A 14,505-nucleotide genomic window follows, 5' to 3' on the forward strand; every position below is an offset into this window, starting at 1 on the left:
AAAGGAAAGAATGGGGTCGCCTTAGTAAGTGCTTTCCATACTAAAGAACCAAGACTGTCAATTTTGACTGGCAAAGATTATTATTTGAAGCAGGGGCTGACAATGGAGAAGGGCCAGTGTATCTTTCTACCATGATTTAGGTCATGAGATTTGCCCTAGTTCAATTACAAAAGTTATGTCAGCCATTCATTGGATTTTCAGTTCATCCTTCAGGACTTCTGGTGAAAACAAAGTAATTTCAGGCTTTGCTAATATATTGGCTGTCACTGTTTGTGATGGAATCTTAGAGTGTATCCCCATTGAATATTTCATCGATTGGGAGAGGTGGAGGCAGAACTAGATAACTGAAAACTTTTTGAAAACAGGCCAAATTTTAATTCTATCAAGAAACTTCATTTAATATGCAGGTAGCTGAACTACCACTGCATTTTGTTGTTGTTGTTGCTATTTTAAAGAAATGACCTCACTTATGTTATATCTCTTTACCCTACAGTCTTTCCAAAAAACCTGGTGTTGATGATTCATGGCCAACATCAGATGATGAAGACTTTGATTTTGATACCAAGGTAAAGTGCTCCTTTGTAAAATTAATTTTCCTGCTCTGAATTTAGTTTTGTGTGGTACTTACTCTTAAAATTTAGTAGGGGTCCACCTATCATTGTTTTATGTTTATAAATGGGAAAATTTGTCAGGGTACATTGTGTTATAGAAATATGAATAGTTGCGTTTTTTTTTTTCCCTTTTATCTTCTTTCTTTTTTTTTTTTTAAAGATTTTTTATTGGAGAATTGGGGGGATGGGAACAGTGCTGGGGAATTGGGGGAAGGGGAACAGACAAGTTGCTGTCGTTTTGTTCTTCAGTCTAGTTGTGGAGGATGTTGCTTCACTGGCCCAAGTTGGCACCATCATTGTCCTCTTCCCAGGCGAGGCAGATCATTCGCCGGCTTCTGGACGGCCGCTCACGGGGGCTGCTGGCTGCTCACGCTGGCTGCTGGCTACACACGGTAGCCCATGGCAACCCACTGCACTAGGGGCTGCAGCATCTCTGGCGACTCACAGCAGCCTAGCTCCAGGCTGAGCTGCTGTTCAGCATCCTAGCCGTGGAGGGCAGTGTCACTGGCCCTCATGTGTGGGATCTGAACCGGGGCCCTCTGGCATCCCAAGCCAGTTCCCAACTGTCGCGCCACTCGGCCGGCCCCCTCCTCTTTTTTTTTTTTTTTTGAAGATTTTATTGGGGAATTGCGGGAGGGGACCAGCCAAGTTGTTTTTCTTCAATCTTTGTTGTGGAGAGCGTCAGTCGCCATCTGGCTTCCCATCAGCAGCTTGTGGCCTCTAAGCTCAAGGTGCTGCATTCAATCTTAGTTGCGGGTGGGCGTAGCCACCATCGAACAGGCAATCTTGTTACACCAGCTGAGCCATCTGCCACCTGTTGGCAGCTCAGCGACAGCTCAGCTTGGACACAGCATTACTGGCCCATGTGGGAATCGAACTGGTGGCCCTGTTGCTCAGAGCTCTCACTCTTGAGCAAGCTCTTCACCAACTGAGCCACTTGGCCGGCCTCCTCCTCCTCTTTCCCCTCCCCTGCTCCTTTTTCTTCTTTATTCCTCTAAGATTCCTTGTGATACTGATTTGGTGGTGGTGAACTCTTTTAACTTGCTCTTTTCTGGGAAGCTTTTTATCTCTCCTTGATTCTAAATGGTAGGCTTGTTGGGTAGAGTAATCTTGGTTGTAGGTCCTTTCTTTTCATCACTTTGAATATTTCATGCCAGTCCCCTCTGGCCTGCAAAGTTTCTGTTGAGAGATCAGATGACAGTCTTGTGGGAGCTCCCTTGTAGGTAACAAACTGCTTTTCCTCTTGCTGTTTTTAAGATTCTCTTGGTCTTTAATCTTTGGCATTTTAATTATAATGTGCCTTAGTGTGGGCCTCTTTGGGTTCACCTTGTTTGGAACTCTCTGCACTTCCTGGACTTGTATGTCTATTTTCTTTGCCAGGATAGGTACGTTTTTAGTTATTATTTCTTAAAATAGATTTTCAATCTTTTGCTCTCTCTCTTCTCCCTAGTACCCCTATGATATGAATGTTGTCCCAGAGGTCCCTTAAACTATAGTAATATTTTCTTTAATTCTTTTTTCTTTTTGCTGTTCCAAATGGGTGTTTTTTCCACTACCTGGTCTTCCAAATCACAGATTTGATCCTCCGCTTTAGCTCATCTGCTGGTGATGCCATCTAATGTATTCTTCATCTCTGACTGGTTCTTTTTCATGGTTTCTATGTCCTTTTTTTGTGTTTACCGTCTCTTTATTGTAAAATTCCAACTGAATTATTCTATTCTTCCCTGAAGTTCATTAAGCATCCTTATAACAAGTTTTTTGAACTCTGTATCAGGTTGATTGATTGCCTCCATTTTGTTTTAGTTCTTTTTCAGGAGTTTGTTCCTGCTTTTTCATTTGAGACATGTTTCTTTATCTCCTCATTTTGGCTGCCTCTCTGTATTTGTTTCTTTGTATTAGGTAGATCTGCTAAGTCTCCCACTTTTCGCAACGTGGTCTTATGTAGTTTGTGTCCTGTGGGACCCAGTGGCCCATTCTCCCTGGTCACCTGAGCCAGATGCTCCACGAGTGTCTCTTATATGGGATGTGTGTGCCCTCCTGGTGTAGTTGAGACTGGATTACTGTTGACATGTCAATATGTGGAATTGACCCTTAGGTTGACTGCATGTGAAGACTGTCCATGACTACTGCAGATGAACTGTTGTGTGTAGGCTAACCCCACTGTAGCGGGCCTCTGGTGTCTGCTGAGTCTACCCCTTGTGTGTGTCGTTTGTGAAGCTAATTGGATGGTGCTGTGGTATGGTCTGAAGCCTGTTTCTGAGTCTGTTGGTTCTTGAACTTCATGGGAGCTGCTCTGGTGTAGGCCCAGGTCTGCCGCTGCTTGTGGTTGGCCCAGAGCCACCTAGTAGGAACTACAAAGTGATCTGCTGTTGGTACCTGCCTATGCTGGGCTTGCAGACACCTGAGGGAGGCTATGCTGTGAACGGAAGCCAGCTCCCACTAGTACTGGGCTGAGGGCCACTTAGCAAGAAGATCAGGGCATGGTTGTTTGGGGTTTGTGGACCTTTAAGAGATTTTAAGGAAGTCTACAGAGTAGGCAGAGACCAGCTGCTTGTGAGTAACATCCGCTGAGAGATGTTCAGTCTTGTGAGTAAGTTGGGTGGAGTAAATTCTGAGGTAATCACCAGGGTGAGGTGAGTTCAATGGAGACTCAGATTTGGAGCCCACCTACAACTGCCGGCTGTGTGGGGGAAGGGCTCAAGAAAGGATCAAATGGGAGAGAGTGTTCCCCCTCCATATCTTGCTCTGAAGTCAGACAGTTCACTTCCTCCCTATATGTCCCTGGTGCTTTTCAATTTCTGCCCAGTGCTGGAACTGAAATCAAGTGCATCCTTCAGTGAGTAAGCCCAGGCCCCTTTTAAGAACAGCTGGGACTCTTGCAGCCCTACATCTCACCCGGACAGAATCCCTGCTAATTTTCACAGCCAGATGCTGTGGAGACTCCTCTTGCCAGCACTGGTGCTCCTCCTGGGGAGTCCGGTGTGTGGCTGGAACCCCTTGCTCCTCAGGGGGTGCCTCTGCAACCGAGATATCCCTCCTGATTCTTAACTACCATACATGGTTGTGGGGCCAGCCCGTTTAGAATCTCCACCCTTCCTACCAGTGTTGACGTAGATTCTTCTGTATATCTTTAGTTATAGAGCTCTGTTCAGCTAGTTTTCAAGCAGTTCTCAAGAGTGGTTGTACTATAGTTGTAATTTTGATGTGGTCATGGGAGGAGGCAAGCACAGCATTTACCTACTCCACATTCTTCCCCAAAACTAGGAACTTTTGCATAATTGCTTTTAAAAATATCTACCCAGAGTCCTTGTATCACATTCTCAAATTTCAGATGTTTTGTTATTATAATTATTTAAACATTCATTTTAAAGCCCCTGCATCACTATAAGGTTTTGGACATTAGGAAAGATGATTGTGCATATCCTGGAGGAGCTAGAATAAGGTGTTGCATGTAAGAAGCTCTTAATATTTTTTCTAGTGTGAATAAATGAACAAAGACAAATAGCATTTTGTGTAATGAAATGCTACAAATAATCATTAGGCATAATATATCAAAATTAAATCTATTTGAATTTCTAGAAATATGGCTTAAATTTATATTCCCTTTTAATGTTTAGGATGTTTAAGCTCAATTGAGTTATGTTGAGGAAATATGTCATCAATAAAAAATATGTGTTAAAGTAAGACAAGTAGATTATAGTATATTTTTTAGTAGCCTCCAACTGTGAGCTTAGGATTTTAGATTGAAATTTTTCAGACTTTTCTTAGCCCCATCTCATGTTCCATTAAACATATTCAGGTGACATTGGTTAATTAAATTACATAGGTTTCAAGTGTACAGCCCTAGAGGACATCATCTAAAATATATGTTCAAGCCACACATTTCTTCTTAGAATTCTGATTACCAATTCTTTCTCCAAGTGGAAAGCCAATGTGTAAGGAACATATCTTTTTCAATTTTTCTCTCTCTCTAGTTATTTATGGCTTTCTTGTCATCATAGATGCCCATGTTCAAATAATTCTATGACTTATTCCATACTGACAAATTTAACTTTTTATTACAGTAGAATTTGTAAACAAATACTTATAGAGTGATGCAAATCAGTATTATTAGGATATACTATGAGCCAAATACTCTGTTTTATATAATTTTATAAAATGTTGTATATTTTAATATATAATGTAATAAATATGTAAAGCAGATATTTTTCCAGTGTATTACTAATAATGCTGATTACTAATATATTATAAATATATTTACATATAGTGAAATTATATATATATTTCTCCACATACCTTATTGTACTTATGCTTTACTTTTTATTCTTGTCTTATGTTCGTATTTGATTAACTGGTCATGTCTCCTTTATTTCCTTTCTTTCTCCTCTCCCACTTCCTTTTTTTTTCCCCTAACCTAATTTTTTGTTGCAGAAAACATTGCTTCAGTGTCTGTTTTTTTCAGTGCATCTCTGTCTTCATTGTCAACATATCTGATCATGGCTTTCTATTTAGTGGTTTATTGTATTTTTTTTCCTCTTTCTTGGAAGCAGCTGAATTGAAACAATCATTTGTTTTTAGCTTTTTGACAAATGGAATAGAAGCAACTTTATACTGTTTGCAATTCCAAGCCATCTATTATTAAAAACTATACTCTGATATTTTCTCCCACAAGAGATAATTCATGTAACTATAAATCATGCAAACACATTTCAAAATATAACAAGTTGGGTGGCCGGATGGCTCAGTTGGGTAGAGTGGGTGCTCTTAACAACAAGGTTGCTGGCTTGATTCCCGCAACTAGATTGAAAATGGCGACTGGACTCAGAGCTGATGGGTCCTGGAAAAAACACATTGTTACCCAATAAAAATTAAAAAGAAAAAAATATATATATAGATATAAATATCTATCTATCTATCTATCTATATTTATATATATAAAACAAGTAATTAATTTAAATTTCTTAATTTTTGTTTCAGTAGTACTCTAAACTACCTAGGGTTAAATTTTATGATCTAATGGATATCATCGTATTTGGATAATAATTTAGGGATGACACTAGTAACATTTTGGGGCTTAGTGTGTCCTCTCGTACAATGTTTACCCCATAGGAAGATGTAGGTTAGCACGTGGCAGAACTGGGATACAGATCTACATCCGAATGATTCCAAAGCCTGTGCTCTTTGTGTGAGATCATATACTAATGGTGAATATTATCATTATTATTATTATCAAATTTGATACTTAAAGCTATATTTTTTTTTCTAGAATGTCGTGAAACCAAGCTTAGCAAAGCTAATGACTGCTGTTCAACAATCCCAGAAAAACAGTAAGCTATTTGAAGACAGTCTGTTTTTATGTAATGAACTGATTTGAAGTCACAGATATTTTCATGTAGTGTTTACTTTGTTTTTACTGTAGTGGAAGCAAAATATGCTATTGTGAGACCAGAAAATAAGACCTTCTGTGAAGACAATGAATCTCATAGTGAGAGTGAAGATCTGGTGGAGACCCTTCCCAAACCATCGAACACAGTCCAGGGCTTTTCTCGTCCTGATTGTCCACCTCCCGAACCTCTTCTCAAACCTGCTTCCAGGCCTTTAGCAGTCACTGGCCTTACACAGGTAAGTGGTTTTGCTTTACGTTTTTCTCCATGCTTTTTTTTTTTTTAACTGAGCCATCCTGCCACCTGTTGGCAGCTCAGCAGCAGCTCAGCTCGGGTCGGGCATCGAACTGCTGTTGCTCAGAGCTCGCACTCTTGAGCGAGCTCTTAACCAGCTGAGCCACTTGGTCGGCCCTTCCATGCTTTTCACATACCATCCCCCTGATCCTAGTAAGGACAAGGATGCTAGAAGGAAATGGAAATCCTGAAGATCATAAAAGAAAATAAGTTAAATGACAAGAGATACTCATGTGCAGGACTGGGTTTTATAAAGGTTAGTGGGAGTAGCAATTCTTAGGTATGCCGTTATGGAAGGAAAGAATTAGAAAGAATAGCTAGCTGAATGTGAAAATGGGGGTGAAGGGGAAATATTCTTTTAAGAAAGCCAAGATGAAAATAAGGATTTAATAAGAGAGTCAAGATGAAGAGATTATTACAAAGAAACAACAGTAATGGGGTTAAGGGAGAGCAGAAGCTTGCTATATTATAACATATGATAGAAATTATTTGAAATGCAAATTAAGAAAAGAAAGCCAGGTAATGAAAAAAATTCTCAAAATTGCTTATAGCTGATTTTTATGAAAAACTGAAGAAAAATTTAATTCTCAATTATTTATTATTCATTGAAGTTTTTATTTGATGTTTTTTTTTTTTGGTAATCCTCACTTTTAAGCTTAAGTGATGTCTTATATTTAATCTAGCATAACCTGTGTTCATAGATAATGCAAATTGAAGTCTGTTATAGGCCTTAATGAGATTTATTATGAATTATGAATTTTTGGACCTTATTTTTGTTGTGTTTTCTAACTTATCTTACTGTTTGGTATATATTTAACTTTTTAAAAATAGGTTTCTATTAAAATGTAGCCAACATACAATATTATATTAGTTTCAGGTGTACACCATAATCATTCAATATTTAAATACCTAAAGAAATGATCTCCATAAGACTAGCAATCATCTGACACTGTACCATGCTTTCACAATATTATTGACTATATTCTTCAAGCTGTATATTACATCCCCATGACTTATTTGTTTTATACCTGGAAATGAACCTCTTATTCCCCTTCACCTTCCCTTCCTTTTAAAATTTTTCAGTAGCAGTTAACACTCAATGTTATTTTATATTGATTTCAGGTGTACAGCACCTGAAATTAGACTCTTGTATAAATTAAGTAGTGATTCCCCTGACTAGTCTAGTACTTTTAGTAATTTCAAGTGGTTAACTGTGTGGAGGGAGGGATCAACACAGGAAACATGGCATCCACCTGCTGGCCCCATGGGAGGAGGGCCCAACACAGGGACTATGGCGGCTTTTTCCCCAGCCCAACACAACTCAGTGTCTCCCTGTATGTCTCTGTCACCTCCTGAGCCACAGTCCCTCCACCAGAGCCCAGGGTGAGTGCCACGGAGTGAGTGAGTCTGTGTGGGGGGCCCTTTAAGTTCACACCTGGTTTCCCACCGCCTTGTGTCTCAACTGGATGGACAGAATCAACCCCCCGCTGATTTTTCACAGCCATGGATTGTGGGGCCTTCTCTTTCTGGCTCTTGGACTCTGGGTTGGGGAGCCTGGTGTGGGGCTGTGACCCCTCGCTCCTCAGGAGAGATCTTTGCAGCTGAGATATTCCTCCTGATTCTCGACTGCCCCACGTGGGTGTGGGACCAGCCTTTTTCATGCCTCTGCCTCTCCTACCAGACTCAAGGTGGTTTCTTCATTATATCCTTACTTACAGGACTTCTGTTCAGCTAGTCTTCAGATTGTTCTCCAGTTTGATTGTTCTATAGTTTAGTTTTAATTTGGTCACAGGAAGAGGCATGCAGCATTTAGCTCCTCCACCAACTTGTCCAGAACTCTTAACTTGCTTAATTAACTGATCTTACTGTTTGGTAAAATCTTTATAGGTGTTTTAGATTTTTGGGAGGATAAAGATAAAGGAAATAAATAAGCACTTTATTTAGTTTTTTCATTAATGAAACTTAAACTTGCTGGTTATGTAAATGAGGTACTTAATCTCTTTTTTGAATGAGAAAATAAATCTTAAGCTACAACACTCTAAAAGAAAAAAACAAATTCTTTTTTTCTGTAAATATTCTATAAAAATTGTGCGTGTGTGTGTGTGTGTGTGTGTGTGTGTGTGTGTGTGTGTGTAATTCTTTTTATAGGACATATCTAGAATAAGTTAATCCATAGAGACAGAAAGCAGAGTAGTGGTTGCTGGGGGTTGGGGGTTGGGGGAATTGGGAGTGACTGTTTAATGGGAATGGGATTTCCTTTTGGGGTAATGAAGATGTGTTGAAATTAGGAGTGACACATCAATAATCAGTCAGTGAAGTTAAGATCATGCTATACATTTTAAAACAATCAGATGGACTCTTAAAGCATGTCTTCTGTTGTTGCATTCTTAATGATATCTCTTAGATATTGCTCTCTAAGGGGCTACTTTGTTCTTTGCAATGATTGCAGAGATTTCCACTGTACAGAAGCCACATGAGTTATTAGTTGGTCCCCTATAGATGGACAGCCAGTTGTTTTGTCACTATCAACAGTGATGCAGGGAACCCCTCTCAGCTGTAGTCTGCGGCGTCCTCCAGGGCAGGATGAGGCTGAGCAGGGCTGCAAGGGCGCACAGACTTCAACAGGCCCTCTCTCTCTGTTCTCTGTGTGCCTAGTACGATGCTTTCCTTCAGGCCTCGTTCGGGAAGGGGGGACAAAAGAAAGGGACAAAGCAGAGGAAGGCGTGACAGGGGAGCTGGGTGGGGAGAGGAAGGGCTGAGCAGAATGTGGTCTCAGGGGCTTGGGAGACAGGCGGCATGGACTTGAGCCCACTCTGTACCATTTCCTAGCTGTGAGATGATGGGCAACTCACCTAGCTTCGGGGAGCTAGAGATTCTGAGTGATCTTTTCCTATTAATATCTGCAATTAGTGGACACATGCACACATCAAAGAATGAAATCACAAGTTATGATTTCTTTCTAATATAAAATAATGAAGGAAAGATGATCAACAGTGTAAAAAATTATTTCTGAAAGATGATTATTTTACTTTTTAAAATATTTCTAGCAATAGGTACATTTTTTTATTATACTTAAGAACTCTATTAACTTTGGCATTCATAGTTAAATCTAACATGAAAATTCTTTCATATCTAAAACTCAGACATCCCAATGACTTGATGTTTTAGTCCCTTTCTTCATTCAGTCGTACGTGATAATCATAGATGTGTTTACAGACTTTTAAATCTTCAATTTGGTTAATCATAGCTTTATTAGTATTTTTATAGTAGTTTTTTTCTTCAATCTTTAACTATTATGGTATGTGGAATAGATAGATATTAGAGCTATTAGTGTGCTGTTCACAGGAGAATAAGGAAACCATGTTAATTTTAAATAGGGTTTTATATTTCTTTCATACGTGATACTAGTACTTAAAAAGTCCTTTTAATTCTGTAATCTCATAAGCATTTGTCTTTTACAGTTTAAAACTTGTCTTTTAACATTAATTGTTAAAAGGAGTCTTTGTATAACATTGCAAATTGGTATTTGACAATTAAATTTTTTCATTAAAGTGTTTATTATTGTAATATCCCAGAAATAATATTTGCATATATCCATCAAAGGGTATTTTATATTGTTGAAACAGATTTTGAAATATACTCATATAACTAAAAAATTGAATCCCATTTTTTTTCACCTACTCTTGTTTTTATTTTCAAAATTTCTCAAGTTCTGTGTAGGTTTGCATTATTTAGTTATATCAGTTTAGTGCATTTTATGAATACCTATCTTCTTAACATCATAAGCTTCTCCTAAGTAAATTCATCTGTTTCTCCTCCACATGTATTTATCCAGATTTTTCTTCTAAGTCTCTGTGGTGCCTCAAATTTGATATGTCCCAAACTGAAGATATTGCCCCTATTTCCTGACTCTCTGTAATCTGCTCTGTCATCTGTTTTCCCCATCCTAGTAAATAGCACCACTGAAACACTGAAGCATGAAAAATCATGGACCCCAATTTTCCTTGGAATCGCCACATCTAGTCAGTCACCAAGTTTTATATTTTCTACCTGCTTATGATTTTTTTTATATCTCATTACTGTAATTCAGCTTCTCACTTTTAATTTTGAAATACTCTTTTGTAGTTTGATCCCCTTATATTTATGTTTACATTGTTGCCAGTGTGACTATTCTAAAATATATTTGTGATGATGCAACACCTCTGCTTACTGAGTGGCTCCCCATTACGTGAGGGTAAAATTCATGTGCTAGCATGACACCAGCCTTTTTTGGCTTGGTTCTGATCCTGCAGTTTTGTTTCTCCACCCCATTTTCAGTGTTCCAGGTTTACCTCATTCCTCTGGTACTCTCCTGTCCTGTGTTGTTTCATACCTCATGCTTTTGCTCCTGCTGCCCTTTCTAGAATACCCTTCTCGCCTTCCCTCTGCACTTACCGTATTTCCCCATGTATAAGACGCTCCCATGTAAAAGACACACCTTATTTTGGAGACCGAAATTTGAAAAAAATGTATTACATAAAGTTATTGAACTCAAGTTTTATTCATCATAAAATTCATACAACTCCTCATCACTTGTGGGAAATGCAAGTAAAAAAATCTACAACCACTGTATAAGACGCACCCAGTTTTTAGATCCCAAAGTTTTTGAAAAGGGTGCGTCTTATACATGCAGAAATACGGTAGTATGTCTTTCAAGATGCAGCCCTATCTTTGCACCATCTCCTGAGCTTCACAGGTACAACTGACTGTTGACTCATCTGTGCCCTTACTGTACTCTATTCACTTCAGGTGTATAAGTGATACTTTTCTGTTCTTAAGGTTTTCATGTATCTCTACCTCTACTAGAATATAGGACAAAATCTGTTATTTATATTCCTAGCTTCTCCCGGATTAGTGGCTGTGATTTGATGGATACAGTAAATGTTTGTGGTCTTATTTACTGATGGACCGAGGGAGCGAGTGAGTAAATGAATATGATGTTTTCTGAAGTTAGGTTTTTGTTTTGTTTTTATAGGAAGAAGCAACAAAGCCAGCAATTGGAAAAAAAGAAAATGGTGGGGACATTATTGAAAGTACTCCACAAGAGCAAAAAAATAATGACAATTTGACTTATGTTGATGGAGCTCACCAAAATAATAGAAGTGGTAATTTAGTGACGATCTATGATTTTTTTCTATGCTTAAATGCTGGTATAAACAAATCTGATACCCTTTTCTTTTAATATTTTTTTTCTATCTTTCTTGAAGAGTATCCCAACTACTACCAACTTTTTCTTCTTGCAAATGCTTTAATCCTCTGAAATTCTTTTTTGCTATTGCTTTTATTTTATTGAAATACTCATGAATGGAGATAGACTTGTATATGCATTTAAAGTCCATTTGATGGGCTGACCGAGTGGCTCGTTGGTTAAGAGTTGGCTTGGGAGCATGAGCTCTGAGTAGCAGGGCCACTGGTTTGGATCCCACATGGGCCAGTGACACCGCCTTCTACAGCTAAGATGGTGAACAACAGCTCGACCTGGAGCTGGGCTGCTGTGAGTTGCCGGCGACGGCGTTGGCTACATCAGGGCTGCAATGGGCTGCCATAAGCTTCTGCGAGCGGCCAGCAGCCAACATGAGCATCTGGCAGCCTGCGTGAGCTGCCATGAGCCGCTGTGATTGGCCATCCAGTGGCCAGCACTGACCTGCTTCAGCTGGGAAGAGCACAATGATCACAATACTAACACGGGCCAGTGAAGCGACGTCCTCCACAACTAGACTGAAGAACAAAAGGACAGCAGCTTGTCTGTTCTCCTTCTCTGATTCCCCAAATGCTGCTCCCTCCCCCAATTTCCTAACAAAATCTTTAAAAAATAAAAATAATAAAATAAATAAAATCCATATGCTAAATATTTACATTAATATATCTATGATTACATTTTATAGATAAAATGTCAGCATTAGAATTAGAAGAAGAGAAAGATGTGGAATCACCTTGGGATTCTGAGGTACTGTCTTTTATTTTTATTATTATTATTTTAAATATCAGCATTGACTATTCTTAAAACATAAAAGGTATGCTTTGACTTTACTTTCTCACCTCTGCATTTTCCCATAAAAATTATTTTCTTATGTTTTTTAAACTACAATAAAATAATTGTGCTAAATATAATAATACTGCATAGTAAATTCTGTTTATTTGCAAGATTCACTTAATGAAATCAGTGTAGTATAGTATAAAAAACTAAGGCTTCGAAGCCATAAGGAATTTGGGTTCTGAAGTTAAGTTTATCTAAAAAGTCAAGAATTATTTCAGGTCGGCCTCTGGCCAAATGTATTATTCTATAGCATATATGGATGTGTAAAACTACTAATAAGATTCAGAGAGAAACAGTTTGGATTGTGGGGTTTTTTTTTTTTATCACTTGGAACTTGAAAGATAATGCCTGAGATTTCAAAGTATTATTATATTTGGATTGTCAAGCAGATCTGAAAGGACTTTTCCAGAGAAGAAGAATAGTGGTGAATAGTAAGAAATATGTAGGAGTATATTAACAACAATTTGGCTTAGTGGTGTTTTGATAAGTAACAACTGTTTTGGATAGTTACAATAGCATGCATTGAGTAACATAGCAATTATACTTGTAGTAATGTAAGTATAATGTAATGATGAGCTAATCTGAGGTGACAGCTGTGGAAAGAGATAAGGGCATGATCTCTTAGATGCAGGCATCTGCTGTCTAATGGCACAAACACTGTATTTGAAGTCTAAGAACATGCTAGCATCTTGGGTTGGTCACTTACTAGCTATGGGATCTTGGGAAAACTTTTTAACCTACTGATGTCAGTGACCTCATCCATTACCATGGTAGTCATACCTACCTTTCAGGTATGTGTAATGAACAAAGGTGGTAACAAATGTGAAAACACTTTGTAAACTGTAAAGGGTGCTATGGAAAATAAGACATGATGATCACAGTGGTATGTAGGGACCTATTAATGTCGGGGATACTTTCTGTAAACCTGAAGGACAAGTAAATGGCAGTAGTGTCAAGAACAGGATGGGAAAGTTGGAAGGGTCATGTGGATTTCTAATTTGACGATGTTAAGTTTCAGTAGACTGTGATTGGCCATATCCAGTGGTTTGGTACATGAGGCCTTTGATGAGATCTTAAATGTTTTGACCTGAAGTAAATTTCTGTTATTGGATACCAACTGAGTGCCTGGCAGTTGGCCATTGAAGGTAGTAGTTGATGGGTTAAGCGGTAGTGCTAGGAGCAGAAAAACAAGTAAACAGTACATGCTTCCTATAAAGGAAATGGAGAATGTTAGGTTAGAGAATACTGGGGGCGTTAAAGTTGGAATGGGAGTGGGGATAGAATTTAGGTGGTCAGAGAAGACCTTTCTGAGTGTGACCAAAGCTGCCAAGTGAAGCATGAGAAGGAGCCAGTCACATGAAGGCCTAGGAACAAAACGTGCTGGACAGAGACAACAGTGGATGGCATCTGATGTCTTTAGAAAGGGCAGGAAGCAGGAAGTGGGGTAATCATTATCATACTAGTTTTATATTTGTTGTTTTGTGTACAAAAGAAATAAAATGTGCATAATAAGTGCCTGGCCCATTTTAGATGGTTAATAAATATATGTTCTTATTTTTCCCTAATAAAAGCTTACTATACTTTTTTGAAGAGTGGCATAACTGTAGTAAAAATGTTTGCTATTATTTAAACATAACTTAAAGAAAAGATTTTCTTACCACTTTGCTATATTATTCAATCATTTTTTCCTATCAAAATTTTTATCAAATAATAGTTACCTTTTTCCAAGCCCTTGCTAATCTAAATTTAGTAGGTTCTAAACTGTTCTTTTTGCATGCAATACGACACATACCAATGTTTCGTATCATGTCAGCCGTCTTTTTGAATACAAAACAATTCTGTCAGTAGAAATATTAAAATTCCTGTCAAGTACACGTCTTAGAGGACATGCTTAAATACGTACTTTCCATATGTCCTGTGACCTTAGAGGGGTGCAGAGGAGATGGAGGTGATTGGAGTCAGTTTGTGAGGAGATGTGCACAGACAGCAGTACTGTGTCCCAGAAGCCCTCGCTCAGCTTCCAGGCTCCATGAGAGTCAGGCAGGACCCATATGATAGGCCAGGTGACACAGCGTTAGTGGCTTTCTGCTTCCATGGTGTGGTTTTCAATGCATGCTGGCCTGATTGTTCAGTCTAATGG

At 38.6% G+C, this 14,505-nt stretch overlaps 1 protein-coding gene across 1 annotated transcript in view; it reads left to right on the forward strand.

Moving 5' to 3' along the window:
• ANKRD26 (ankyrin repeat domain 26) overlaps window positions 1-14,505 on the forward strand; it is a 127,351-nt gene that overhangs the window by 37,372 nt on the left and 75,474 nt on the right. Inside the window, exons 4-8 of the mRNA XM_019634084.1 lie at window positions 494-566; window positions 5,878-5,938; window positions 6,031-6,233; window positions 11,304-11,433; window positions 12,214-12,275. Coding sequence (XP_019489629.1) covers window positions 494-566; window positions 5,878-5,938; window positions 6,031-6,233; window positions 11,304-11,433; window positions 12,214-12,275 — 529 coding nt within the window. The remainder of the gene's footprint in view (window positions 1-493; window positions 567-5,877; window positions 5,939-6,030; window positions 6,234-11,303; window positions 11,434-12,213; window positions 12,276-14,505) is intronic.

The sequence above is a fragment of the Hipposideros armiger genome, unplaced genomic scaffold (assembly GCF_001890085.2).
Source record: "Hipposideros armiger isolate ML-2016 unplaced genomic scaffold, ASM189008v1 scaffold_1497, whole genome shotgun sequence".
NCBI lineage: Eukaryota > Metazoa > Chordata > Mammalia > Chiroptera > Hipposideridae > Hipposideros > Hipposideros armiger.